Here is a 25,077-nt window from a genome sequence, read left to right as displayed (position 1 = left end):
TGACCTGAGACATTATCAATGGGTAATTAATGAAACAATGTAATTGTAGTTGTGTTTTTTAACTTCAACAAATAAAATAATAATAATAGTAAAATAATAATATATTATTATTATATATTTACATGTGTTATTATTATTATTATTATTAGTGGTCTGTCTTTTAACGAATCGTTACACTGGTGTCACATTCATAGAAATCTCTAAAAATGTATTTAATCTTTTTTTAATGCCGCCTCACACTCCACCTCCACCCCCAGTCATATTTGGTGCTACACTGGCTCATGACCTGCCCCAGTACACCCCTCCCTCCCTGCTTCCCTCCCTAGGTTGTCCCAGCCCCAGACCGTATTGTGTGCTGCATGTTTGCAGGCTGCAGAAGTGTTTGAACAGTCAGTCCTTCCACTTGGTTGGCACGGCAACCACATTGTTTATTTTATAGTGATGTGGGAAGGTAACCGGGTATGCCTGGAAACTGAGAGGAGAGGAACTCTGGCCGTGTGCCAGACGCAGTGCGATCGCCACAAGCACATACATGCTGTCCATCAGCCTTTGCGGTATTTTAAATAACAGAACACCAACGGGAGGAACAGGTGAACAAATGATCAGCGGACCAAAAGTGTTGTCCAAGTACTGGGTTCACAAAAAAAACAGAAAACATTTTCTACTTTTTTTATTTTTGTATCATTTGAGACTCAGGCACTTGCTGAAACCTGTAAAACAGTATTGTTGTTAAGATGTTTACTATTGTTACTTTAAGGATTTGACTGTTTTTTAATGGGGAACAGTTTGCACCACATTAGATAGTAAAAAAGAGGTTAACTGTACACCTATATGGAAGCATAATCTTTACTATATTAAGTAAGTTTTTTTATTCAGTCACAAGAAGTAGCATTTTGTAATATTTTCACGACTGCTTTTTAAAACTGAAGCATGAATTTGGTAACACCATCCAAGTTATTCTTACCATTAGCATAGAAACTGAAATTATGTCTAGTGCTCTACATTGCCTTGAGCAAATTTGGGACATGAGCTTAATGTATAAATGTTAATATACAAATGAGTGGAATAAGTGTTGTGAATTTAAACTGATTAAAGGTAGGAAAATACTGTGGGCAAAGAAAACACATGCTGATGTTAATAAATCGTGACCCCTTGTGGTAACTTTATGAATAGCAGTCTAATAACTTTCGACCAGAGATGATGAGGGCTGCGAGAATGCAAAGCGAACTACTCATTCTTCCCTGTTGAGAAAGGAGGAAGACCAACTTGTCCCAGAGCCCTCAAATGGCCAACAAGGACACTCTAACCAAGAACACCTCCACCTACCCTGACTGTTAAGATAATTTTTGGTAAAGGTAAATTTCCATCTTTGCTTACATGCATTCTGTTTACTTTCAGGAGATCGTGAGAACGCCTCGCACTTCCAGGCGTTCCTGCTGGACGGACTGGTGAGATGGAACCGTGCCGCAGCCGCAGTGGAGGGACGAGTGCAGCCTCTGCTCTGCTACGGTGGCCACCGGCAGCACTCCCTTAACCAGCTCAGCGCTTGGCCCTGGTCAAGGATCACATCAAGCCTGTCGAGCACACTGGTGAGTAGCTTCCTAATGTCAGCGTCAACTCTCCCTTTGATGCGTGTTTTGGCACAAGTTTTAATCCAGGCTCACTTTGCAGAGGAGCCCATCGGCCTTGAGTACCTGTACTCGCAGACAGGCGGGGAGCTGCAGGGCATCAGCCTGATACTCTGGACGAGGCTGCTTACGTCCAAGATCTTGACCAGGATGTGGAGGATGAGGGCTTCGAGGAAGATCATGGTCACCCCATGGTCCACTACCTGGCCCCATCCCCTTCCCTTCAGCAGCCCGGTCAGGTGATCTGGCTGACACACCTCCGTCTCCGCCTTTCAGCAGTCCCCCACCGCCCTCCTGGATCTTCCCCAGGCACCCACTCCACCGGCTAAACGTGTCTGTTCAAATGAAATATAAAGCAAACGCCCACATGTGCTTAATACGTACACGTTGCTTTTGGCCTATATTTGCCCTGGAGACTCGAGGCCCAGGCCACCCATTTCCCTTTTTTATTTTTATTTAAAACAGAATATACAGGACAGGGCTTCCTAAAAACACAAGCGAACAGGTGTAACTGCAGGGCACAAATATATCCGTACCCCCATTCTCGTATTTTTCCGAAAACTGCGCAATGGGTCGGCTGTTTCCAGTGGGAAAACAAAGTTAGCACAACAAATTACGATTTGTTTTCTTGCGAAGAGGATATTTATTCTGAAATTTTTAACTAACTAACCTAATAAGGGAAAAGGCATATGCGCGTCATCGAAGAACGTATTTCCTTGGTCTACTTTCAACGTGACGCAATACAGTGGGGAATTTTGGGTACTTGCTCTAAAGCAACGAGGGACAACCTGGGCATTATCACGTGATGCACCTGAAACAGTGAATATAATGCTCCTTTTTTCTTTTTCTTTTTTACTTCCTTTTTTTTTTCTTTTACTACTACTACTACTACTACTATACTAATTTCGGATCCGTGTTTCTTTTGATCGGACCGTGGAGAAAAACAGTTCGATCATCTTACGACTTTATTCAAATATTTGATAGTTTGCTAAACTAATGTTATGAAAATTCTACTACACATGTGAGCATTTCCTATTATTTAATTCTGATTCAGTTAAGCACAACGAACCCTTTTTCAAAGATATTTTCGTTGCTGTAATTATGTGGCCTCGAGATAATATTGCTCTTGTCAATCATCGTCTGACACATTGGGCCTCATTCAGGAAACATGCACAGGCCTACGATCAGATTAGATCTTCAGCTGTGGTTATACAATTTGCACATTTCGGCATTCATCGTTTTTTATTTGAATTTGTCCTTTTGTACGACGAAAATATAATATACGCGCACTCTAAAAAAAAATTCTGTTTGAAAATTTTACCCAAATTTAAATATGGTTGCTGGTGAAAATGAGACACTATCATTTTGGCTGACTGAACAACTCCCATTCATGAATGATAATGTGCTTTTTTGTAAGTCAGTTTGGCTTAAAGCATCCCCCAATTACTAAATTATAAAAGCATGAACTTTTTTCATAATCATGCAGGGACAATATCTTCTGAATGTGGATATATATTAAAGGCTACTATTGTGATGTAACTAATATGAGCACGAAGGGAGAGATGCAAGTCAGTAGTCACTCCAAGGATTTTAACAATCACATTGGCTAAGACAATTAATGAAGCCAACGAAATTTAAAGGAATTTTAAAAAATAATAATGTATACTTAGGCTCTACTACCAATATCTCAATGTATTTAGAATTAAATAAAAGGAAATTTTGCACACATGTCTATCACATTACATTACATTACATTACAGGCATTTAGCAGACGCTCTTATCCAGAGCGACGTACAAGTGCATTAGTTCAAGGTGCAGAGGTGCAAATCACATGTCTATCATTTGCGGTTGGAAGCAGCCAGGGAGAGACTACAGGTTACTGATTTTGAAAACCCATAAAAAAAATTCCGGGGTGCACAGATATGCTCCCCGGTAGCTACTGACTTTGTTGCTGTTTGTTGAAACCATATTCTAATTTAATTTTCTAAACAGCTGTGCACAACGTTAGTTCTCTACAACAGTGGAACCCAGATAAATGTTATCACCGTGGATGCTTTGTCTAGCCTACGTCTGACGCTTAAAATGTCATCAAAATTACCCAAATAACTCGACTGGAATGTTTCAGGTCAAATAACTCAACTAACTAAACAAAGCAGAATTTGGCATTAAATCCCGAATATATCCTTGCTGAGCGCACCTGATGCATATGCAGTATGCTGAGTTATCGTTAAATTGTTTATTTCTGACTTAAATAGGCTACGTAATGATAAACGCATTTAAATAGTCTCAAATCGTCCATTAAATTGACCTGAAAAAAACAAAACGATTTCGACGCCAGTGTGACTTCGCCAGTCACATGACTACGTCAGAGTTGTCCGTTTCGTCTCTCCCAGCAGAGCGACGCATAAGCCGCCATTTTAGCTGCGGTGGGGTGCACACAATTGACAAGAAACGCAGTGTTTAAAGTTACATTTCTATCATAATCACGTAGTATATGCGATCACAAGAGGAGGCAAAACGAGTTCTCTGAAAGTATACGCCAAACAGAGAAAGGGGCGGAAGATGGCGGTCGACAGGCGAGACGAGAAAGGTAACGTTAGTTTTGTTAGTAGCTACGGCTAATTTAGCAGACAAGCTATTGTTGTGATTTGTTTTCAGGACGATCAGTGGATGTTTACCAGCCAAAATGACACATAGACGGGTATACAACAAACGTTTTTGTTGTGTTTTTGCAATGTGTCATGCCTGTTGTATATTTAAAAATGGGAATTCGAATGCTAAAATGTCAGCAACGTTAGCATAACTTACCAAAATACGTCGCCACTCGGTAAGGCTAACGCTATAGCTAGTAGTGGTTTGCTTTGCTATCGATGTGTGCCCGCGCCCGCAGTACAGCCAACTAGTCTAGACTGGTTAGAATCTGATTGCTTGCTAACCGAGTCATGGTTAGTGGTGTGGATGAAGGAACAACTCAAATCACGAGAAACGTAGCATGATTAAGAAGTCTTTTCCTTACGTTAGCTACCTAGGTGGCTAGCTATAGTTGGTTAAATACTGGTAACGATAACGTTAGCCAATTTAATGGAAGCTCGCCAATTTGGCAATGCAATTATGTTATGTGAATAAGCAATGGTATCTAACACGGTTACCCCAAACTGATGTGGGCTGAGCACGGCTGCATTCTCGACGTCATTGTGCCAGAAATATGGTTGGCTGTCTCGCTATCTGTGGCTCATAACAGATCTTAAGTTTAACCTGATTTAGCTAACCAACTTGTTAGCACTTCCCTAACTCATTCCGTAAACAAGATTTCACTTTTAGTGGCTAATGATGCTAAACTTGCTGCAGTTCAGTGGTAGCAGTAAGGTGCAGTGCTGTGCTTTCAATTTACGTAGTTAGCTGACAAAGGCCGCATATTCTACCTTACCTTTTATAACGCAACTTACATTTTTTTATGAATGGGCGAATTTAACTTCTCGATTGACCGTTTGCTTGCCAGTAAAATAACCAAAAGTTTAGATAAATATTAAGTTTAAATTGTGTATGTTTGAGGTTAATGAGATCGCATTCTGGTGCATTATTATATGCTTGTTTGTCTACATGATGTGATCCCCAGGGATTTTAACTTCTGTTTCAATTGTTAATGTTATCCTCCGAGGGTCTCTTGTATGCACTCGTACGGAAAGTCTTGAGTGGCGAATTGTGCCAGAATACTTAGTGTTTGAATTAGGGGCGGAGTTTACCTTTCCAGCATATGGGTGCAAGTATCGGAAATCATATATGCCAATTTGGAGCGTACGCCACGGTTACATCACGACAGTTGCGGGCGCATTGTGGTTGCTGAAAACATCAAAACGCAAAAGGAGAGAGCTGACTGATGATGCCTTAATGTGCTGTCGGAAATATCGTATTTACGAGTAGTGTGCACACCAGTGGGAAACGCGGATTTTGTGGGAGCTAACGAGGAGCACGAGGGCAGCATAAATCCCTGGAACACTGACAAAGGGTGCCTTCCAACTATTTTTTTTTAAATTTAACCTTTTTGCTTCCTTTCCTTGCCTCGTTTCCTAGTATGGAAGGCCAAACGGGTCAAGAAATATGTGGAATTGATGTCTGTAATCATCTTGGGTGCAGTCCAATCATTTATTTTATTTGTCCTTTGTCCTTTGTCTAAAAAGGTCCTTGACTGACCTGGCAATTGTGGTGGGCCATATTTGAGGACATTCCAACCCGTTAGGCTAAATGCCTTGCCTTATACCTCGATTCCTCCATCCCTGTGTCCTTTCCTTGATTACTTTCCTTGCGACCTTTGATGGGTGGAGCTAAGAGCTGGGAAAGGAAGCAGAGAGATAAAATAAGCGAATGGAATGAGCCGACGATGACAAGCATGATTCCAAATCAAGTCAAGTATCCTACAATATACTATGCCCTTGCACAGGTAGAAAATCATCAGCTGTGCAACTTTAAAAGGCCAGCGATTGTAAGACATTTCTAGTGACAAGCATTAGCTACCTGATAACGTACAAGATGCCACCTTTAGTGACCACATTATAGTTACATTGAAAAATGTAGCTATATAATTCTAGGTTTCATTGTTGACTTGTTGCGGAGGAGGTTACGTGTCACTAACTAATTCGACGACAACCTTACTCCAGTACCATACTAGCCTTCTTTTTAAAAAAATTTTTACCGCTCGCAGTAACTGTTTTCATGTTCCAGCATTGTAATTGCCCACAGTATAATGATGACTTGCACATGCAAGTCCAATGCGTTATCTTAAAAAAGCGAGCTACTGAGCGACAGGGTAGCTGGGTAGCTATGCGCTGTCTGGCTTGGTCGTCTTAATACTGGGCTGAGTCATAAACTTGCTGCCACCCCCTCTTGCCCTTTTTGGATAAGATTGGACACCCCTGGTTTAGACTAACAATAATAGACAAGGTTGTTCTTTTTATTTTGTGCTATTTTCTGGGACTGTTATTATTGTTTTGACTGGTCCGGTCGAGCTGAGAAACGTTTCAGAGCCAATCATGCATGTAGTTTAGCAGTGGGTTGATGACTATGGAGCCCCAGTTGGCCTTGGCTTCAAGGACATGGCTTTATTTCTTCTTATCTAATAAAGAATAGACACTGCTTCAGTGGACCTGCCTTGTTACCCACGGTGTTCGGTAGACTACTTATACAAGCACGTTATGGAGGCATGTGTGTTTCTGTGATAAATTATCATATTGGGCAATGAAAACAATTCAGATTCAAAGCATGGCATATGTAAAAACATGTATTTTTATAAAATGTGGTAGATTTTTGAGAAAGCTAGGCAGAATGTGGTTTTGCCTTTAAACAAGTTTCTGTTTCTTGGAAGGGTCAGAAATAGTGTTGTCTTTGAATTGTTTCCACATGTTCTCCATTTTGCCATTATGATGGTGAGCTTTATGACAAATCAAAGTTTTTGGCAAAATAATGGTTGTAAATAGTCAAATAGAATTTCTTATCTTTCAGAAATGTGAAAACGTGGCTCAGTTAAGTTTCTTCGAGCTCTCCTGTTGTCAAGGGAGTTGAAAGTTTGACAGAAAAATTAACTTTTTCTTTCTTCAAGCCTAAGATTTGCGAAAACAAACTCATCAACCTTTGTTTGCTCTAGATGGAGAACTGAACGTCCTAGATGACATCCTGACTGAAGCACCCGACCAAGACGATGAGCTCTACAATCCTGAGAGTGAGCATGACGTCAATGAGAAAAAAGGTAGCTACTGAACCTACAGTAAATGTGCAGATGAGCATGAACTATGCTAATTAACCAATACAATACATCTTGTGAATGTTTCTTCCCTGTGGGAGGAGAATTGTGCTTTCCCTTAAAAATGCTTGATCGTTACCATTTGCTTAATAACCGATTCTGAATAGGAAAGTATTTTTTAAACTGTCTTTGTGCTTCACGGTCTAGAATTTTAATGTCTCCATCTGCACATCCTCTGCTGCAGGGTCCAAGAGGAAGAGCGATCGAGGGGATAACCTGGAGAGCAAGAGGCTGCGGTCTACGGGGCACACCACGCGACAGGCCATCAAAAGGTCCGCGCCCTCCGGCGGGGCCAACGGCAAGAAGCTGGTGAACACGAGGAGCAGGCACTCCAGCGAGTACAAGGGCGACGACTACCACTACGACCGGAGCGAGGACCGGAAGAACCACAGCGTGCGTGGGGGAGGCTCGAGGGGGGACCCCCCCAAATCGCACAGCGAGAAGCCCCTGACCCGCAGGAGAGAGCCCGACAGGAGGCCCAAGCCGCTCATGCCCGAGCTGTCTGAGGTAGGAGGGCCGGCTTTTGAAACCAGTCAAAAATTATTTGCTATGTTCCATGTCGCAGGGAACACAGGTGGTTTGATTAACGTGTCCAGGCTTGAGTGACGTGTCCAGGCTGCTTTGTAGCTCAGTCTATTGTACATATGTCAGGCCTTGAATTTTGTCATTTTTAGAGCAAGGCCATGTTGGCTTTGGCAAAGCCAAAAATTTGTACCTCTTGGTATTGCTGATGTTAAAACTTATATTAACTTTCTTCTCCTATTAATTTCTTGGTTTCCTTCTGTGATTTATTTATGGATCAGCTTGCGGAAATGAACCTTGGCAATAATGAGCATTGATTAAACTGGGTGCAGAGCTTTCAGATGTTCAGCAGGTATCTCATATAAGTAATGTGTCCGATGACATGGCATCTCGTTGCATTGCCGGGTGTATGCAGAGGGAGGGGGCAGGAAGTTGGGTTTAATGGGAGAGGGGCGTGGAGCCTCTCGCTAACCGAAGGAGGTAAACATTCAGGATGGGTTTTGTTCCCGTTTCGCCCAGAAGCTTCGGCGCACCAGCGAGGAGAGCGTGGGCCGGATCAGCCACTCCTCCAAGGAGGAGCACAACTCGGAGGAGTACGCCTCCGAGCAGGAGAGCGGGAGCTCCGCCGAGTCCTCCGAGGGCAACCGCTCCGACCTGGAGGAAGAGGAGGTCATGGAGGACGAGGAGGAGGAAGGAGAGAAGGGCGCGGAGGAGGAGGACGACGAAGAGGAGGATGAAGAGGAGGAGGAAGGAGAGGAGGAAGAGTACGAGCTGGAGGAAGGGGACCAGCGGGAGGGAAACGAGCAGAACGACTACGACACCCGCAGTGAGGCCAGCGACTCCCAGTCCGAGTCGGTGTCCTTCTCCGAGGGCGAGTCCGTGCACTCCGGATCGGGGTCGGATGCTTCAGGTAGGCACCTAGAGACCCAATACCCTCACCACCTTCACAGCGCCCTTCACTTTCATTTACAAAGCTGTTCCCACATTTGTATTGGGGTCTGTCAGCAACTGGATAACCCACTGAACTCTTACGTGCAGAAGTGGGATCCAGCTTGGTTAGGACCAGCAAGGCGTAGAGCAGTTGAGCGTCTTTTCTCATGACCAATTATCAGGTGGCCGAGAGTTCAAGTGGTTAATCTCGGCTGGTCAACTGTGACTATACCTAAGAGCACTAACCATTTACAGAAAAAATTCAGAGGCTGTTTCTGAAAGGGTAGTGTGTTGCTTTATTGTTAATTCTAAAAGTTTTTTTGGATCATGAAGTTATCAGGTGCTGGAAGTGGAATTATGAGTTGCTAATGCTCATGGGAATGCATGGCCTTCATCTCACAGTTTATCTTCATGCTAACTGTACTTCATACTGTGTATGTCGGCAGGTTCTTCCACTGTTGATAGCTATCTGGACGTATCAAATTGGTGATAAATTTAGGACAGAGAGGTCAAGTCCTGCATAGTTTGTCGATTAGCATTACAAAACAGTCCTTTATGTTCCTTAAATGGACACGCTAACAAAAGGGACATGTTTTCCGATTTACTGTTCAGATGAGGAAAGAAAGAAGAAGCACGCTAGAGGGATATCTCCAGTCATTTTTGATAGAAGTGGAAGCTCAGCTTCAGAATCATATGCAGGTATTAAAGATCCCAAAACAGTTCAATTTTTAAAATGAACTTCAGTCCTTTTTCTTTTTTGGATAAGGTCTCCTTACTGTCTGTGTGAGAGTATGAGAGATTGCTTACCGCTTTGAATTAGTGTAAACTAACCTGCTTTTGCCCTGTCTGATGATTTCTTGTACTATGGGGTACAGAGTATGATCTATGATTCCCATAGATTGGTTTCTTGCAGTGGGTTCAGTTGAGGGGGTTGGGGTTAGTGTTGGTAGTTGTTCAACGCCAGGTTCAATTTGAATATTTGTGACGTTTAAGCAAATTAATGACTTATTTTTCGGATCTGCCAGTAGGCACTCATTCAACACTTATTTATTTATTCTACTTCTAAATGCTTATTTTTAACATTGTAGTGCTCTTAAATTTTGCCTGTGAGGTGTTTTTCTTGATGCTCCAAGCAGACTTTCGTTCCAGGTATCTATCTGGGATTCTGAAAAGAATACTCAAATTACTTATCTGTTGTTAAACAGGTGGTTTTTTCCTGTAGTGAAATGCATCAGTGGTCCCATTAACCCAGGATTCTGCTTTTTTACACAAAAAAGGCCAAAATATAGGAAGAAAACGCATTCTATAAATGCAGATATTCCAAGGTCTTGTTTTTTTTATTTTTATTTTTTTTATTATTTATTTATTTTTTTTATAAATTGCAATGGGCAATGACCCAGACCAGAAGCCTCAGCCAGCAAAGACAGTCCAGATTTTAAACCAGGCCGTGGGGCTTATCCACGCGCGGGAACAGAGCTTTAACGGGATGAGTCACCCAGCAGCCCAGTACAGGGTCCTCTTTATCTTTATACTGTATCTTTATTAGGGATGAGCAAGCAGGGATGAGCGCTTTTCGGGCCGGTGGCAAAACGGACAGCGGGTGAAGGGTGCCGTGCTTGCGCCTGCCTCGGGCTATTTCGGGAACGGGATTTATTTGGGAAAGTCCTATATATAATAACATAATATAATCCCATGTAACCTTGTAGGCTACAGTCATGAGAGGGTATACTGTAGTGTCAGGGTGCCCTGCATTGGCCTCCGGCGTAGTCTTAAGCACTATGTCTTCATTGTCATATTCTAAATAAATTATTGGACAGGACTATATGGGCTGCTTAGGCCTGGAATCGGTATAACAGTGTACACACCTTATCAGCACTTTAACCGTATACTATTCCTGCAAAAACACAGGAAAGGTACTATGGATGGAAAGCTATCAGAATCTGCATGAGATGTTGAAAAGGCAATTAACCGTAAACAAGATTATGAGGAATACTGAGTTGAGATTATGCATTTATTATTATAAAAAAACTTTCAAACACGTACAGTTACACAATACAGTGTAACACACAAACCACACAGATGAAAGTAGAAAGTAAGTACAACTAAATTGCATCTGATTTACAAAGTACACAAGATCTGAAGGGAGTATTGTATTAATCGGTTGTACACATGGGTACATGAGCTTGTGGTGACAAGACTCCTCAAACAGTGGCAGTTTTCCCCGGATGTACAGCAAACTTTGAGCAAAACCATCACGGGTAAAATGAGTATACCGTCTACCGATGGCCACACCGAAACACAAAAATAGGTTTACGTGCCATAAGGAATGCCGATCGATTTTGGATGGATCTCGCTCCGGTCAGGGCTTTTAGCCAGCGTACTGAGGGAGGACGATGAAACGGCCAGCCGCGGGCACAGGAACCGGGCCGTAATGTTTCCGCTAACCTTAGCTAGGAGGAGAGGAGCTGTGATTGGGTTACTGCTTACCGAGCGCTTCCTCAGCACGCGCGTGCTCAGGGCAGGGGTCACCCGGGCATCTGGGGCGGCTGCCAGGCCTGTTTCATAAAGGCCCTACATGCATACGTGGCTTTATCAGTAGACTTAGCATTCAGTAGCCTTTCCTGTAATTAACTTCATTAATATCCGGAACATTCCTTAGCACGCAGTAGGGAACCACTTTAGAGTGCACTGGGAGACACGGTTTCCTTTGATCAGAAGCATCAGTGTTAAGCCACTTACTCTCACGCATAGAATTCCTTGCTGGAAAATTTTGCTGTTTAGCTGACAGCTGTACAAAGGCTTTTTATTTCTTTTCTGTTGTTTGCTATGTTAAGTGTTAATTGGAGCATAATTTTTTTTTTTTGTTTTTTTTTTTGTTTTAAACACGCAGGATTTTAAATGGGCATACTGGTCTTCCCTTCACAAGTTCTGGTGCTCATACCTTCCCTGTGTAAAGAGGGCATTCCTTAACTTTTTCATAGGCTGTTCTGGAGCACGTCTGCATAGGCAGGACAAGGGATGATCTGAATGCCTCAACTTTGCCTTACTTATGCCTTTTGAATGGTTGTTTAATTACACGGCTGTTATGGGTTGGCCACATTTAAAGTTTGTTTCTGAAGTTTTGCATTTTTTTGTGAGCACCCTCCTCAATGCCCATTCTCTCCAGAAATGGAAAATTTAAATGAATATTTTGCCAGTGTCCAATTCCCCTTCTTCAAATTCCAGTTAGGAAAAGGCATTTTCTGAGTGGAAGGGCATTGTTACATAGTTACTGATCATTGTTATACGCAGCACCACCTGCATGCATCTGTATCAATGAGAAATGTTCTTGTGTTAATTCGGATTATTTTTAAAAATCAAAATTTTGTTCGAATCCCTAGAAGTGCCTTTCTGATTTTCTGACAAATGTGCGGGAGTTCAACTCAATGAACCACGCAAAAACCAGATTGCCTACAACCAGGTCTCTCTCTGATCAGTGTGCATCAGTGGCAAAGCAGGTCAGATTACCACCTTTCACTGTACCCCACCAGCCAGCATGCCATCCCTCCAAGGCCTGTTCCTTCAGTGCACCCACCAGTTAGGCAGAGGATGAAAAAGAAGCACCCCTTTTAGTTTCATTTAATGAAAATGTTCTGTGGTTTGTCACAGGTGGCTGTTGCTTCCTATTGGCTGTGTTCGTCCGTTTATTTTCACCAGACATTCACACCTGTGGACTGCCCCACGTAGTGTAAAATTCATTGGTCTCCAATGTATCGCTTGATTTTAATTTCATTTAATTTAATTTTAAAAATGCCAGCAAAGTTCTTCATTTCCTCCGGATGGCTAGATGGCAGAGCTGTGCATGTAATGTACTGTTTTGTTTTCTAGGCTCCGAGAAAAAACATGAGAAACTCCCTTCCTCAGTTCGAGCCGTGCGCAAAGGTAAGTGTTGTAGGGTTTTTGATTGCCGTGTTGACTTTAGAGTTGTTTTTCTCTAAAGGAGCACCGTTGTGCTGAAGCTAATAATTGCCACATTAGAGTAACTGAAATATGTTTAATGTGTACCTTTTCCTGAATTTCTTTTGTAGATCAGACGAGCAAGCTGAAGTACATACTGAGGGACGCCAGGTTTTTTCTGATTAAGAGCAATAACCACGAGAACGTTTCCCTGGCCAAAGCAAAGGTGCGTCCTGTTAATAAGGTGGTTTTCTGTTTTTTCTTAAATGCACAACCAGACCAGCACTCTGTCAACAACAAAAAATAAATTTAAAAAATCCAAATAATTTTGGCACCCAACACAGGGTTGCCATGTATCCAATTCCCAGCATAATTTGGAATGTCCAGTTTTCGACCACTGCAGCCACATTCATGCAGAAACCCCCCTGCCAGCTTTCGACAGTGGACACATCCATGGTTCCCTGCTGAAACACGTGGTGTCGCTGCTACTAGTTGTCATACAGAAGACTGCAGCTAATAGAGTGGAGTCGGAGGAAGACCTGCCATATACGGCTTTGACGTGCAGTGTACGGGTGCCCTAATCGACCGGTGGGGTGCACTAGAGTGATGAAACGCAGACCCCTAACCGACCAAACCCTCCCACGCCCTTGGTGATGCAGTGGACACTGGCGCGGTCCAGTTTCAATCCAAGGCCGCGAGGCTCATTCATGAGCCACAGCGTGGTGCCTTAACCGAATGAGCACCCACACAGCAGCATCCTGCAGCTGTAGTAGCACTTTTCAACTTTCTTCAAAGTGTAATGTATATTGGGAAAAATATAGTCATAAACAAGATAATGTGATTATGTGATACTTATTTAATTCCTATAACATGCCCGTGACTTCAGTAGCAGATACAATGTGAATCTTTAATATTCCTGAAGCTGTAAGTGTATTGCTTTAACTTCCTGTGGAAACGAGTAAACAGAAGGAAATGTTCCTAGAGAACGTGTGGTAGTCGAAGTGATTTCCCACTTCCTGTAACGCGCGCTGCCTTCCTGCGGGTGCTCACCGCTGTTCTCTCGAACGTGCCCCGCAGGGCGTTTGGTCCACGCTGCCGGTCAACGAGAAGAAGCTGAACGCCGCCTTCCGGTCCGCCAGGAGCGTCATCCTGATCTTCTCCGTCAGGGAAAGCGGCAAGTTTCAAGGTAAGAGCCGCGGTCAGCGCGCACGGCGGGAAAACGGGCGTGGCCGATAGAGCCGCGCTGATCGTCTCTCGCGCTGATCGTCTCGTGCTGATGGTCTCTCACGCTGATCGTCTCTCGCACTTGTCGCCGCGCAGGTTTCGCCAGGCTGTCGTCCGAGTCGCACCACGGAGGGTCTCCCATTCACTGGGTCCTGCCTGCTGGGATGAACGCCAAAATGCTGGGCGGAGTTTTCAAAATCGACTGGATTTGCAGGTGAAAGGAAAATCGGAATATTTTTCTGATGTGCAATTAACCTTTAAAATAAATAAATAAATCCTGTTTTCTGAGTTCTTTAAGGCTTACTGACTGCTAAGTGGGTTTGCAGGGATCACAACAGTGTATTGATGTAGAGACTTGGTTGTCTGGTATTAGCAAGCTATTCACAAGACTTCCCAGCTAGTCTGCAGTTTGCTTTGCTGATCTTCCTTGTGTTTTTTTTTTCATGTGAAATGTGTTTATATTTCATTTTTGATTGAGCATTAATAAGAAAAGCACATTATATCTTCATTATAGCGCGTTAAAATGGGTCACAGTTCTCATCTTTGATTGGAGGTTTCCTCTCCTGACTCTGCCCAATGGTTCTATTTGCAGGCGCGAGTTGCCCTTCACGAAAACCGCTCACCTCTCCAACCCATGGAACGAACACAAGCCTGTGAAAATCGGTCGTGACGGACAGGTGCATTTCAGTTTCCTTCCTCGCTCACCCCTCCATTTATATTTGCAAGGCACAGTTATGCGAGTATCTGCTAAATGACACCCTTCACGTGAACTTGAAGTGAGAAGTGAGGCCACTGTGTTTGTTGCCATTTTGTTGAGCCATTTTCGACAAACCTGACCCTAGGGCCCTGATTTACTGAGTAATTTAGCGTGTGTAAACCTTTTTAGCACGTGCTAAAGTTAACACAACCAACGATTGGTGCAAAATGAATACCATAGCCAATCATTGGTCGTGTTACTGGTTTTGCGTGTGTTAAAGGCCTTAGTAAATCAGGCCCTAGAGGTGTTAACTGGTAAATGGTGAGCATTGTTGGGCTGTTGTTGTTGTTATGTTATGTTATGATAAACGTAACTGAATTTTTACATTTTTAGTGACATGTATTCTAACATTCTGCCCCCCTTTTTTTTTTTTGTTTTTTTTTTTTTTTTTTAATTCCACCACCACCACCAACCCATCGGTCTTGCCAAAGGAAATCGAGCCGGAATGCGGAACCCAGCTCTGCTTGCTTTTCCCCCCGGACGAGAGCATTGACTTGTATCAGGTTATTCACAAAATGCGTCACAAGAGGAGGATGCACTCGGAGCCCCGCTCTCGAGGACGCCCGCCGCACCGAGAGCCCGCGCGCGACCCGGGAAGGTTAGAAACGCTCTTTGGACCGCTAGCGCGCGCGCCTGTCGGCGTGACCTGACGGAGCCGGCGTGCCATTCGCCCGATTATGCGCCCACCCCCCCCACCACCACCACCACACACAACCCCCCCTCTCCCTCCCTCCTCGAGTGCTTTCGCCACGAAAGAAGAGGGGGAGTCTCGAAATCCTCAGATCGAGCTGCAGGGACGTCGTGCGGCTTCACTGAGGATTAATGGCAAAGTTTCCACTCTGGGTTCAGTCCAATTTTCTGTTGTTGTTGCTGACGGTGGTGTTGTATTCTCTATAATATCTTTCCTCTTAAAAAAGGATCACCTCTTCATTTGAAAGTAATTATAATGTCCCAGAGTCTAGGTAAATGCACCTACGGGTGTGAACTAAACTAAAATTGTTTAATTATGGTTAGCGGCAGTAAACAGTAAATGCATTTTTGTTACTGGTTGTTTAAATTGAATTACTAGAAGAGCTGTTTTTTAAATTTGTTCCCAAAGCCTTTTCTTTCAGGAGTGTCCCTGGGGATAAACCTTATCATATGTGGGACTTTGTAAACGGAGCCGTAAATAATTAATCAGAAGATGGCGCACCGATTTGAGGGGGGCGAATGCTCGTTAAAAAAACGGAAAGAAAATGCTTTCAAGAGGAGCATTTTTGCGGGACTTTCTCAAATGGTTCTCCTCTCCTGTCCGGGGCAGAGCATTTTCTGTTAAGTTGTACGTGCAGTAGCCGTTGTGCGAAACGCGACGCGCGTGTAGCCACAGAGAGAGAAAAAGAGAGAGCAAGAGTCCTTCTGCCAAGCTGCGGGGAAGCGGTAGGCCAGTTTGGAAAAGGGAGCCGTTGGCCTTTGGGAGACCTGGCGACCAAAAACCAATGAGGGGCTGTAGCTGAGTGTGGTACAGTCTTTCCCACCGGCCGTCGCTGTGCCATTGGACTCCAGTGTTTTCAGGGGATCATCCTAATTGAGCACCGCCTTGTATGAACTGTGTGTTGAGAGGAGAGAAATGAGGGGGGGCGGGGGCGGTGGGGGAGTTGAGCCTTTTCTCAAGCAGATGTTTAAAGTTAAATATAAAACCTCCCCCCCCCCGACCGAAGGAGATCTGTTGCCAATGAACTGAAACGCCCGATTCTCCAAACGACCATAGTCGTTTTTGGCCCCAGTGCCCCCACCCCCCCACACCCCACCCCCCCTCCCTTCCCCTGCCCCTGAGAGAGCATAACGGGGGATGTGTTGGTTTGCACCCCCCCCCCAAAAAAATAAGGACTGTGAATGTTGTGGTGGTGCTAAAGCCCTTGTTGCAGATTTCCCTCCCCGTCCGGGGCACCCTCGCGGTAGGTAGGAGAGCCCGAAGGAGTAACCTCCCCCTGTTCCCTTACACTAAAGGACTGTGCTGAAGTAAGATAGGAGACCTGGCAGGTCCCCTCTCTCCCATTTCCCTTAAAGGCTTCAAATGGACTGAGAACCCGAGAGAAGCTGTAAGCCGAGGGGGTTGACCCTTTTGGTTTATTACAAAAAAAGAAAAGAAAAAAAAAAGGCTGGAGCTCCTCTTGTCTTTTTGTTTGATATCGATGGACTGTCATCCCTTCTTTGCCTTGCCAGGCCCTCCTTGTTATATGTTTGTGGCTGTAGACCCCTAAATCGTAAGCTGGACTGTTTATGAACTTTTACTGTCATAATTAATGCCAACGTTAACGGTCACAAAACTACAAGAAAGCGGTATGTTGCCATTTTAACCAGCTTCTTTCAACTTGCTGTAGACACTGTTTCTGGGTTGTGGGCTTGAAAGTGGTTTTAAATCTAACCTTTCAGTTAAGTAGAGTAGCTGCTCAATAGTTCAGGATTTTCTGGAAATCTCTTTAATGTTTTCACACATTAATTTACTTTTAGATCAGTTTTTTTACCCTGACCAGTTTATGCTAAGGTAGTAAGGTGGTGAATCTAATTGTCTTATTGGTTTATGGGGACATTTATCGGTTAACCTTAAAAAGGTGATTGGTCTTTAAATTTTGTCCACATGCAAGTAGATAAATTGAATTTTTTTAACTATGCATCACAGCAGGTGTATGATCCATCCTTATGTTGGCTAATTGGGTATTAGCTTTGGTATATGCAATAGAACATTCTAAATAATAAATAAAATAATAAGCATAATAAAATACAATTTTTGTATTTTGTCATTTCCCCCCTTTATTTAAAACCAAACATTTTATGGTGACATTGACATTTTCAGAACGTTAGTGAAATCGAGGGGCTTAGCTAGTTAGCTAGTTAGTCTAGATGATGCTAGATGATTGTTTTCGACTTGATTTAGTTTAACTGTTTTCATTTATGCCGTTTTCTTGTGAAAATGTGGGCCCCTAGCTGACTGCTCTGTGTGTCACCCTAGCGAGATGCCAGCCACAGTCCAGATTAGAGCTGAGGCCATGAAGCTCAGCATGTGGCCTTAACCGAATGAGCCACACAACAGCTCACCTCATTGTTTTTGTTGTCCTTGGTCACATGACATTCATGAAGGCACAGCACACTATTTTGTTTTATTTCTGTAAATATTTGCATCGCTGTTTTTTGGTTAACCGATAAAATGTCCCCGTAAGGTAATAACGATTAAAATGAATCTGAATATTTGAATCTGATGGTGTGTTTTAAAATGAATGGCATTTCATTGAAAAATATTGCTCCGTAACAAAGCTCAAGTGAATAATTGCTGGGTGCCTCACTTCCTTATTTTAAACCATAACTCAGATTTTTTATTTTTCTTTTATAAATGCACTAGAACTGTGGCATTCTCTTATAAATTTTGATCCCAGCAGTAGTGATTTATGTATGGAGCACTTTAGCATACCTCAGACCACTGGATAGCAAGAGTATTGGGTTGTGAGTACTGAGCAGGCTGAATGAGCCATGTCAGTGTGAAATGCCTATGGTGTCACTCCGAACGGCGCGAAGAAACCAAGGTTAACATCACATTTTACTTGAACAATTTAAGTTTAATAGTGTTTTATATTGTTAGAGAAATGTGGTCAGATGTATACAATTTATATTGGACAAAACATTGTGAAATGCCAAAAACGTCAGCATTGAAACATGCAATATTTGGAGAATAGCTGCTAAAAAAGTAAAACTAGGATTTGCCCAGAACACAGAATTTTTATTTTTATTTTATTAATTTTTTTGTGTATAACATGCATGAGTGCATAGATCTATGGTATTGTATTTAATATTTAGTACTGTTTGAGTCTGTTTGAATAGGTGTTGAAAGGTAAGATATTGTAATGTACATTGTGTGAATGGCATTTGTCTTAATTGTTTACCTAATTCACGTAGGCGTCGTCCCGAGGAATATGACATGCACAACAGGAAACGACCAAGGATTGACTATCCTCCAGAATTCCCTCAAAGACCAGGTTAATATAAAACTTACGTGGTGATGTCAGGAGTTTAAAGAGCATTATCAACACATTGATTCCACTCTAGACTGAAATCAAGGTCTACCTTGTATTGAGATTCATCGTATTTCGACACCTGTGTCTGAAAAATTTAAAAGCAGGGGAGTCCACTGTGGCGTTTGGTGTGAATATGGTTTGAAAAATGTTATTAGAGTTTTTACTAGTTCTTTTAAGTGTTTTGGGATAAATTAGTTCATATGTCTAAATGTTCTAAAAACATATTTATTAAACTTGGTTAATAAAATCAATAAATTATAAATTTAATGGTATTAATATTTGGAGACCCAAGGGTAATTCCTTGGTGCAGTGTTTTCGAGTGTGTTTTTTCTTGAAGGTAGCTTGTTTTCTGTCAGACATTGGTGTTGCTACTCCATTTCAGGAGTTGCTAAACAGTAGCATTCTCCCTACCCCTGCCCTGCAGTTGGGTAAAGGCCTTATGAAACGTGCATTAAATGATAGCTACAAATGTGTATAGTTTTTGTGTATGCTGGTGTATGTTAACTCGACTGTGTGTAAATCTGACTTTGTGTGTCTGCATTCTAACAAGTTCTGTAGAATATAATTCTATGTGACCTGCTTTGAAATTCAAAAACCATTTTACTGATATGGTTGTATGGAGTGTAGTCTGCTGCTGTTGTACAAGAATGATGTCCTTATCATTCAACTCTAATAACAGTTAAATGTTGATACATTTGTATATATTTGTACTGTTTAAATATTACACAAGGGTGTTTACGTCTGTAAGAAGTGCTACTGTTTAGTAAATTGAGTAAGAATTATTTAATTAATTAATAATTAATAATTTGTTGATTTTGGACAGTGACCTTACGGACCGTCGATCAGTTTAGCATTCTATGTACTGTAATCGAGTCCATTCCTTAATCCATACAGGTTTCATGCAAGACCCTCGTAATCAACCTGTTGACAGGTATGTCTTCTGATAAGACCTTGGTAATGTTTCTATTTTTATTTTTAATCAAGTCAAAAGATGTTTTTTTTTAACAAGCAACTTCATTTCTAACAGACGGTTCTCTGGAGTCCGGAGGGATGTGTTCCTTAATGGGGTAAGTGTAGTCTTACAATCATATTGACTAATACATTTTCTGTTGTGAATGCACCAAATTAATTTGTTTATGCCTTGAGTGAATACAGGTGACTGCCAAGTTTTGCTATACTGGGGTAGAGGGTGGTATTTTTTAGTTTTAAGTGTGACAGCTAAACCTAATACACACCTATGTTTTGTAAAAAGTCATTTAACGATGGATTTGTGATTGAGCTTGGCTAATTTTCTTTTTTATTTAAAAAATGATTTTGTGTAGGTCATAGTTTGACATCCAGAACTGTATATGGTGCTATTATATCAAAGTGGTTACACTGTTCTAATTTTGGTAGTTTTGGGGGGGGAAAAACAAACAAACAAAAAATCAGTGCATACCGGATTCTGTAACAGAATGGGTTCAAAAATTGAGGAAAGTGACCTTTCTTAACCTTTTTTTTTAGACTTGTTGACTAGTTGTCTAGTTTTGAATTGGAGGTAGACTCACTAGCTAACTAAATACTCAGCGCTTTGATTCGGCCGGAAATGCTTATAAAAGGTGGAAATTGCTTTTTCATCAACTTGCTTGACCTTCCATCAAGTCGGTTACTGAGCAAGAAAGTTATGAAATAAAGTTTTGGTAGTCACTTGTGCTAGTGTGTCTACTCACTTAATTTATACACTTAAATTTATTACACTGTCACAGTAGTGTAACAGTTTGCAATTAATGTTCAGTTTTGACGGTATACCTGGCCCTCTTCTGCATCTCAAAAATCAATTTCTGGGATAGCTTATGAACAGAAACTGTTCCACACCATAACACAAAATGGAAATATGCGTTGTTATTTTGAGGCACTGAGATAGTATGAAATGGTGAATGTTGGATTTCCTTTTTCTTTCTCCAGTCCTATAACGACTACATGAGGGAATTTCATCATAACATTGGGCCACCTCCCCCTTGGCAAGGAATGGTAAGTTGTTTTATACAAGTTCAGTGTTTCAAGCCACGTCCTGGATTTTGCCATTTAGTGAAACCACATAATGAAAACAAAAGCTCTTCTGTTAGAGAAAATGTTAAGAAGTTTGTTTTGTTTAGCTTTCATCCCGTATTATATTGTGATATAACTTCATTGGTATTGTGTTTCACTCACCAGTTGTCTGTTGCACAGATGTAAATGATCTGCCAATTTCTCACACCTTAACTCTATTTTAAAATGATCCATCGTGGTCAGCAGCTCCCAAACGCTGAATAGCATAATATAAGTCAAGTTCACTTTTAAGTTCATATAGCTCTTATGCTGTACAAAATCACTAAATTTGGTGTCTGTAACCTGTCTCACTTGTAGGCACCATATCCCGGAATGGAACAGCCCCCACACCATCCGTACTACCAGCACCACCCTCCCCCTCCCCAAGCCCACCCTCCATACTCTGGTCACCACCCCGTGCCACATGACGCCAGATTCAGAGAGAAACGTGTCGTTCGCTCCTTCTCGTCAAGCCTGGTAACAAATTTTCATCTTAAAGATAAATTCCATCCGGAAATAAGAATGTTTTATCTGTCTTTCCAAAATCTATACGTGACAACAACAAAAAAACGTCTCTAGAAATAATCTCAACGCAGCCTGGATGTTGCCCTTTGCGTAAGCACCAGTCTCATCTGAAACTTGCATGACACATTGGACAATAGTGTCTATCTGGGAGTTAATAAAAAAATATTCATTCACTACCAAAAATTTGTATTTCGTCAGCAACAAGATATGGCCAACAATAGCCCTTAAGTATGCCAATACAGCAGTGAAAAACACTGCTCACTGAATAGCAGAATAATCAAGAGGAATTCTTGTGTAATTATACCACACATTTCTACTGTCAATATCTGAATAAATATGGAGTAAATGTTCATATATCTTACCACTGGTTTAACACACAGAGATGTCTTTCAAGATTCAGCGGTCATTTATTGTCTTGAACAGTCCTTTTGACAAATAATCGCACAAGTAGAAGAAAGCAGGGTGTTAGGTATTTACATCAGCCACGCACAGAACTCCACTTGCTTTTTATGCCGTTGTAACTCCTTTCAGTTCACTCTGGTTTGATTGATAAATCTTTTATCCAGTACAGGACACTATAAGCTTCCCATGGCGTGTTTCATTGGAAATTTATAACAATTGAGAGCCCAGCGTAACAGCATGAACAGTGCTTCAGCAGAGCATTGAGAAGTCAACAATAATGTTACACAGTAATATACAAGCATTTGAGGCGTAATCGTTGTTTTCCTTTCACTCGGACTCAAAAAGGCTGTTTTAGCGAGCCAGAATACTTCTATTTGCCTGAAACTATGGGAGGAAACATGTAATGAGACTAAAGCATTTAGCCAATATGTCAGGTCCTTCATGATGTTATAAAAGATCTGGACCCAATAGCTGCAAGCTCGGTAATAAATTGAACTCCATCCATTTAATCCCCACATAAGAACAGATGGAAATGTTTAGACTGATATAAGTCAGCATTGCCATGCAATTTATTTATTGTACTGTTGCTGATGCCTAATACATACCATAGTAACCCCATACAATGTAGTCAGAAGCTATTCACGGATTTACCTTTACAATCACTTTAAACTATTTCTAGCGCTGTTGATAAACATTTTGGTCACTGCGTCAAGAAATGCATTTTATTGTATGCAGAAATGTGCCTTTGTTTTTGTTCAATTATGACATGCCCTCAGAAACTTTCTTCCAACTCACTGATTTTAGGTGACCCAACAAGCAGTTACTGAAGATGTGTATTTCCAATTTCTTTATCAATTGAAAGTGTGACTACCATTTAATGCTAATTTTTGTGTCTGAGAATCGGTGCTCATTGTGTAATTTAAACTTAAAAATGCGTAGTTGCTTACACTGCCTCTGCTTTCCTACCCTGTTCAGTTGACTGCTCATTGACTTTAAGGTTTGTATCTCTGAGGATCCACTATACATGCCAGTTTACCTTGGCTGATGAAAGACATGTTCTGAATTGCAATGCTGTTTATCTATAATAGCTGTGAGTAGGCAAAAATCAATGTTCAATTAAGCTTCGACTAATGGCACAGATTCTTTGTTCACATTACAACCTATCAATAAAGCTACCATTTTCATGAAGTGACAGATTAAAACAATCTGAGAAAAGGATTGCAAATAAGCTCTAACGTGCAATACTTGTTTTGTCTACTGCGTTCTGGATTGTATATATTTAAGATAAATGACGAGTCTCTTCGTTTGCTTTGCAGCATGATTATGATATGCGCGTCGATGACTTCCTGCGACGCACCCAGGCAGTGGTGAGCGGGCGTCGCAGCCGCCCCCGAGAGAGAGACCGGCAGAGGGAGCGCGACCGCCCTAGAGATGCTCGCCGGGACCGGGAGAGAGACCGTGGACGCGAACGCGATCGTGATAGGGACAGGATTCGAGATCGAGAGCGGGAGAAGGAGAGGGGGAGATATCGGAGATAGAAACTGCTCTTGGGGAATGTTGTTTGTGCTAATTGAACTTGTAAGCCCTTTTTTATTTTAAACTGAACTGTATACCTTCTGCGCAAATTGTGCCCTTTTTTTACACTGTTGTCTTTCGAGAGCCTAAAAGCCCCGTGTATCATGCATGCAGTGTAACAAAACTGGATGAAAACAACCAAAAATGCATATTTTGTTTTATTTTATTTTTTATTATTGGAAGGGAATGATCTGTTTGCTGGATGGAATTCAAAGTATGTTTTTTTAAGTTCCGTACACATCTACCTGGTCCTTGCCTTTAATGTTATCAAGTCTTGTAGTTGTTGGAAAGAAGGGTTGCAACCCTGCACCTGCCACAGTGTCTGTATTGTACGTATTGCACATGGTTCAATGAAGATATTGCTACTAAAATGTATGCAGTTGTACTGAAACTGGCAGTGTTGTAGCAAGTACGTTTTTATATACTTTTTGTCTCAAGCCATGTATATCCTAGTGTTTGAGTGACAAGCAATATTGACATTTTCCTTTCTTTTGTCTCAAGTCCAAACCAAGGCTCCGATGAGTGCTGTATCTGTACAGTGACTTGCAATCTAAAGACGTTTGTTGTTTAAAAAGACTAGCTGTATCTTTTAGTGATACTTTTGTATAAAAGCAAACAATAAAACAAAAGAAAGTCTGTCTTTGTTTTAATCAATAATTGTGGGGGATAATGCTTTATTTTGGTACGGTCCCCGAATCATTACGCCTACACTAGCAGAAAGACTAACATGCATTCACTTAGCCATAAAGTAACAACAGCAGTTGTCAAACCTAACTTGCCTGAAAGTGCTATTGGCATGAAGTCAAGGAAAAGCGCCATAAATAGTTACCACCATATTCAGATTTGTTACATACGCGCTAATTTAGAGCGCCATTGTGTTAATGCAAGGGTAGATTTGCGGTGAAAGTAATTCGCAGGGGACAAGATTTGATGGTTTAGCTAGCTCATGCTATAGTGTAGGATCAGAATTTTAGCGTTAGTCTACACAGCTTTTAAAATAACGTTATGCTAACGTTAGCCTACTTAACACCGGTGAAGAGTTCTATAGCTGCGATGAATAAGGAATGTAGTTTTTGTTTAAATATAGGCTACATAAAAAATGTGTTGACCTTTTCCTATTGGCAAGTGTATTCTGTAGGGGCGGCCCTGCAATTTTGTGGGATAATTTAATATACTAACAAATACTTACCAAGTATGATGAATGCTCATTCCTTTTCTCAGTTTTGATATATTAGAATTACCCATAACAAAACGGGTGTCCACTAAAAGATCGCAGATCGGATGAGCAACTGCCAACCAAGAGCTGTAGTGTCTCCTACTCGGACTGATACAAATAAGTTGACAGACAGATCGTGTCAAGGAAACCCATTAAGTGCGAATTAGAAGAATAAATTAAGAAAAAGTAGAAATATTGGTAAATAGTCCTCCGTAAAGCCTGATTTATTCTTCGTCGCACGGCCCTTCCCACAAGTGTCGTGTGACAAAAATGAAAGTGTCGCAAAACGTTCTGCATTTAAGCCTGATTTAATGTTGGTAACGCTCCTCACTGGAAAAAACCTGCCTCCCAAGATCTGACAGCCAGCACTCTTGCCTCTTCCGTAAGAAAACCCAAACATGATTGATTTATCTCAGGAATTAGTCCGCCTTACTCTAGACTACTTCCAAAAAGAG

At 41.7% G+C, this 25,077-nt stretch overlaps 1 protein-coding gene and 1 long non-coding RNA gene across 4 annotated transcripts; one reads left to right on the top strand and one right to left on the bottom strand.

Moving 5' to 3' along the window:
* Window positions 1–655: 655 nt before the first annotated feature.
* LOC118212197 lies at window positions 656–4,634 on the bottom strand. Its single transcript, XR_004762184.1, has 2 exons — window positions 4,437–4,634; window positions 656–1,963 (listed from the first exon to the last, which is right to left on the bottom strand). It is a non-coding gene; the product is annotated as an uncharacterized LOC118212197 (long non-coding RNA).
* On the top strand, window positions 4,005–24,042 carry ythdc1 (YTH domain containing 1). Of its 3 annotated transcripts, none has more exons than XM_035389868.1 (16): window positions 4,005–4,218; window positions 7,267–7,368; window positions 7,607–7,929; window positions 8,464–8,854; window positions 12,742–12,795; window positions 12,942–13,036; window positions 13,888–13,996; window positions 14,131–14,248; window positions 14,627–14,711; window positions 15,223–15,389; window positions 18,719–18,798; window positions 19,732–19,768; window positions 19,865–19,904; window positions 20,782–20,847; window positions 21,223–21,381; window positions 23,148–24,042. In XM_035389868.1, exons 1-16 carry the CDS (start codon window positions 4,191–4,193, stop codon window positions 23,367–23,369), a joined length of 2,076 nt encoding a protein of 691 aa, XP_035245759.1. In that variant the 5' UTR covers window positions 4,005–4,190; the 3' UTR covers window positions 23,370–24,042. The 3 variants fall into 3 exon arrangements, with proteins under 3 accessions (XP_035245759.1, XP_035245760.1, XP_035245761.1); XM_035389869.1 differs by having other exon boundaries at window positions 4,006–4,218; window positions 8,467–8,854; XM_035389870.1 differs by lacking the exon at window positions 4,005–4,218 and having other exon boundaries at window positions 7,267–7,367; window positions 7,605–7,929.
* Window positions 24,043–25,077: the final 1,035 nt, after the last annotated feature.

This window comes from Anguilla anguilla, chromosome 14, assembly GCF_013347855.1.
Source record: "Anguilla anguilla isolate fAngAng1 chromosome 14, fAngAng1.pri, whole genome shotgun sequence".
Classification (NCBI taxonomy): Eukaryota; Metazoa; Chordata; class Actinopteri; order Anguilliformes; family Anguillidae; genus Anguilla; species Anguilla anguilla.
Note: the sequence above shows the minus strand (reverse complement) of the source record. Positions and strands in the feature narration are given on the sequence as shown.

What these genes read in the sequence shown, in the direction of transcription:
- ythdc1 (XM_035389868.1), top strand. Translation starts at nt 4,191, where the DNA reads ATGGCGGTCGACAGGCGAGACGAGAAAG. An exon ending in GGAAAGCGGCAAGTTTCAAG is followed by an intron (nt 13,997 to 14,130) that starts GTAAGAGCCGCG and finishes GTCGCCGCGCAG; the next exon opens with GTTTCGCCAGGCTGTCGTCC. An exon ending in CGTAATCAACCTGTTGACAG is followed by an intron (nt 19,769 to 19,864) that starts GTATGTCTTCTG and finishes CATTTCTAACAG; the next exon opens with ACGGTTCTCTGGAGTCCGGA.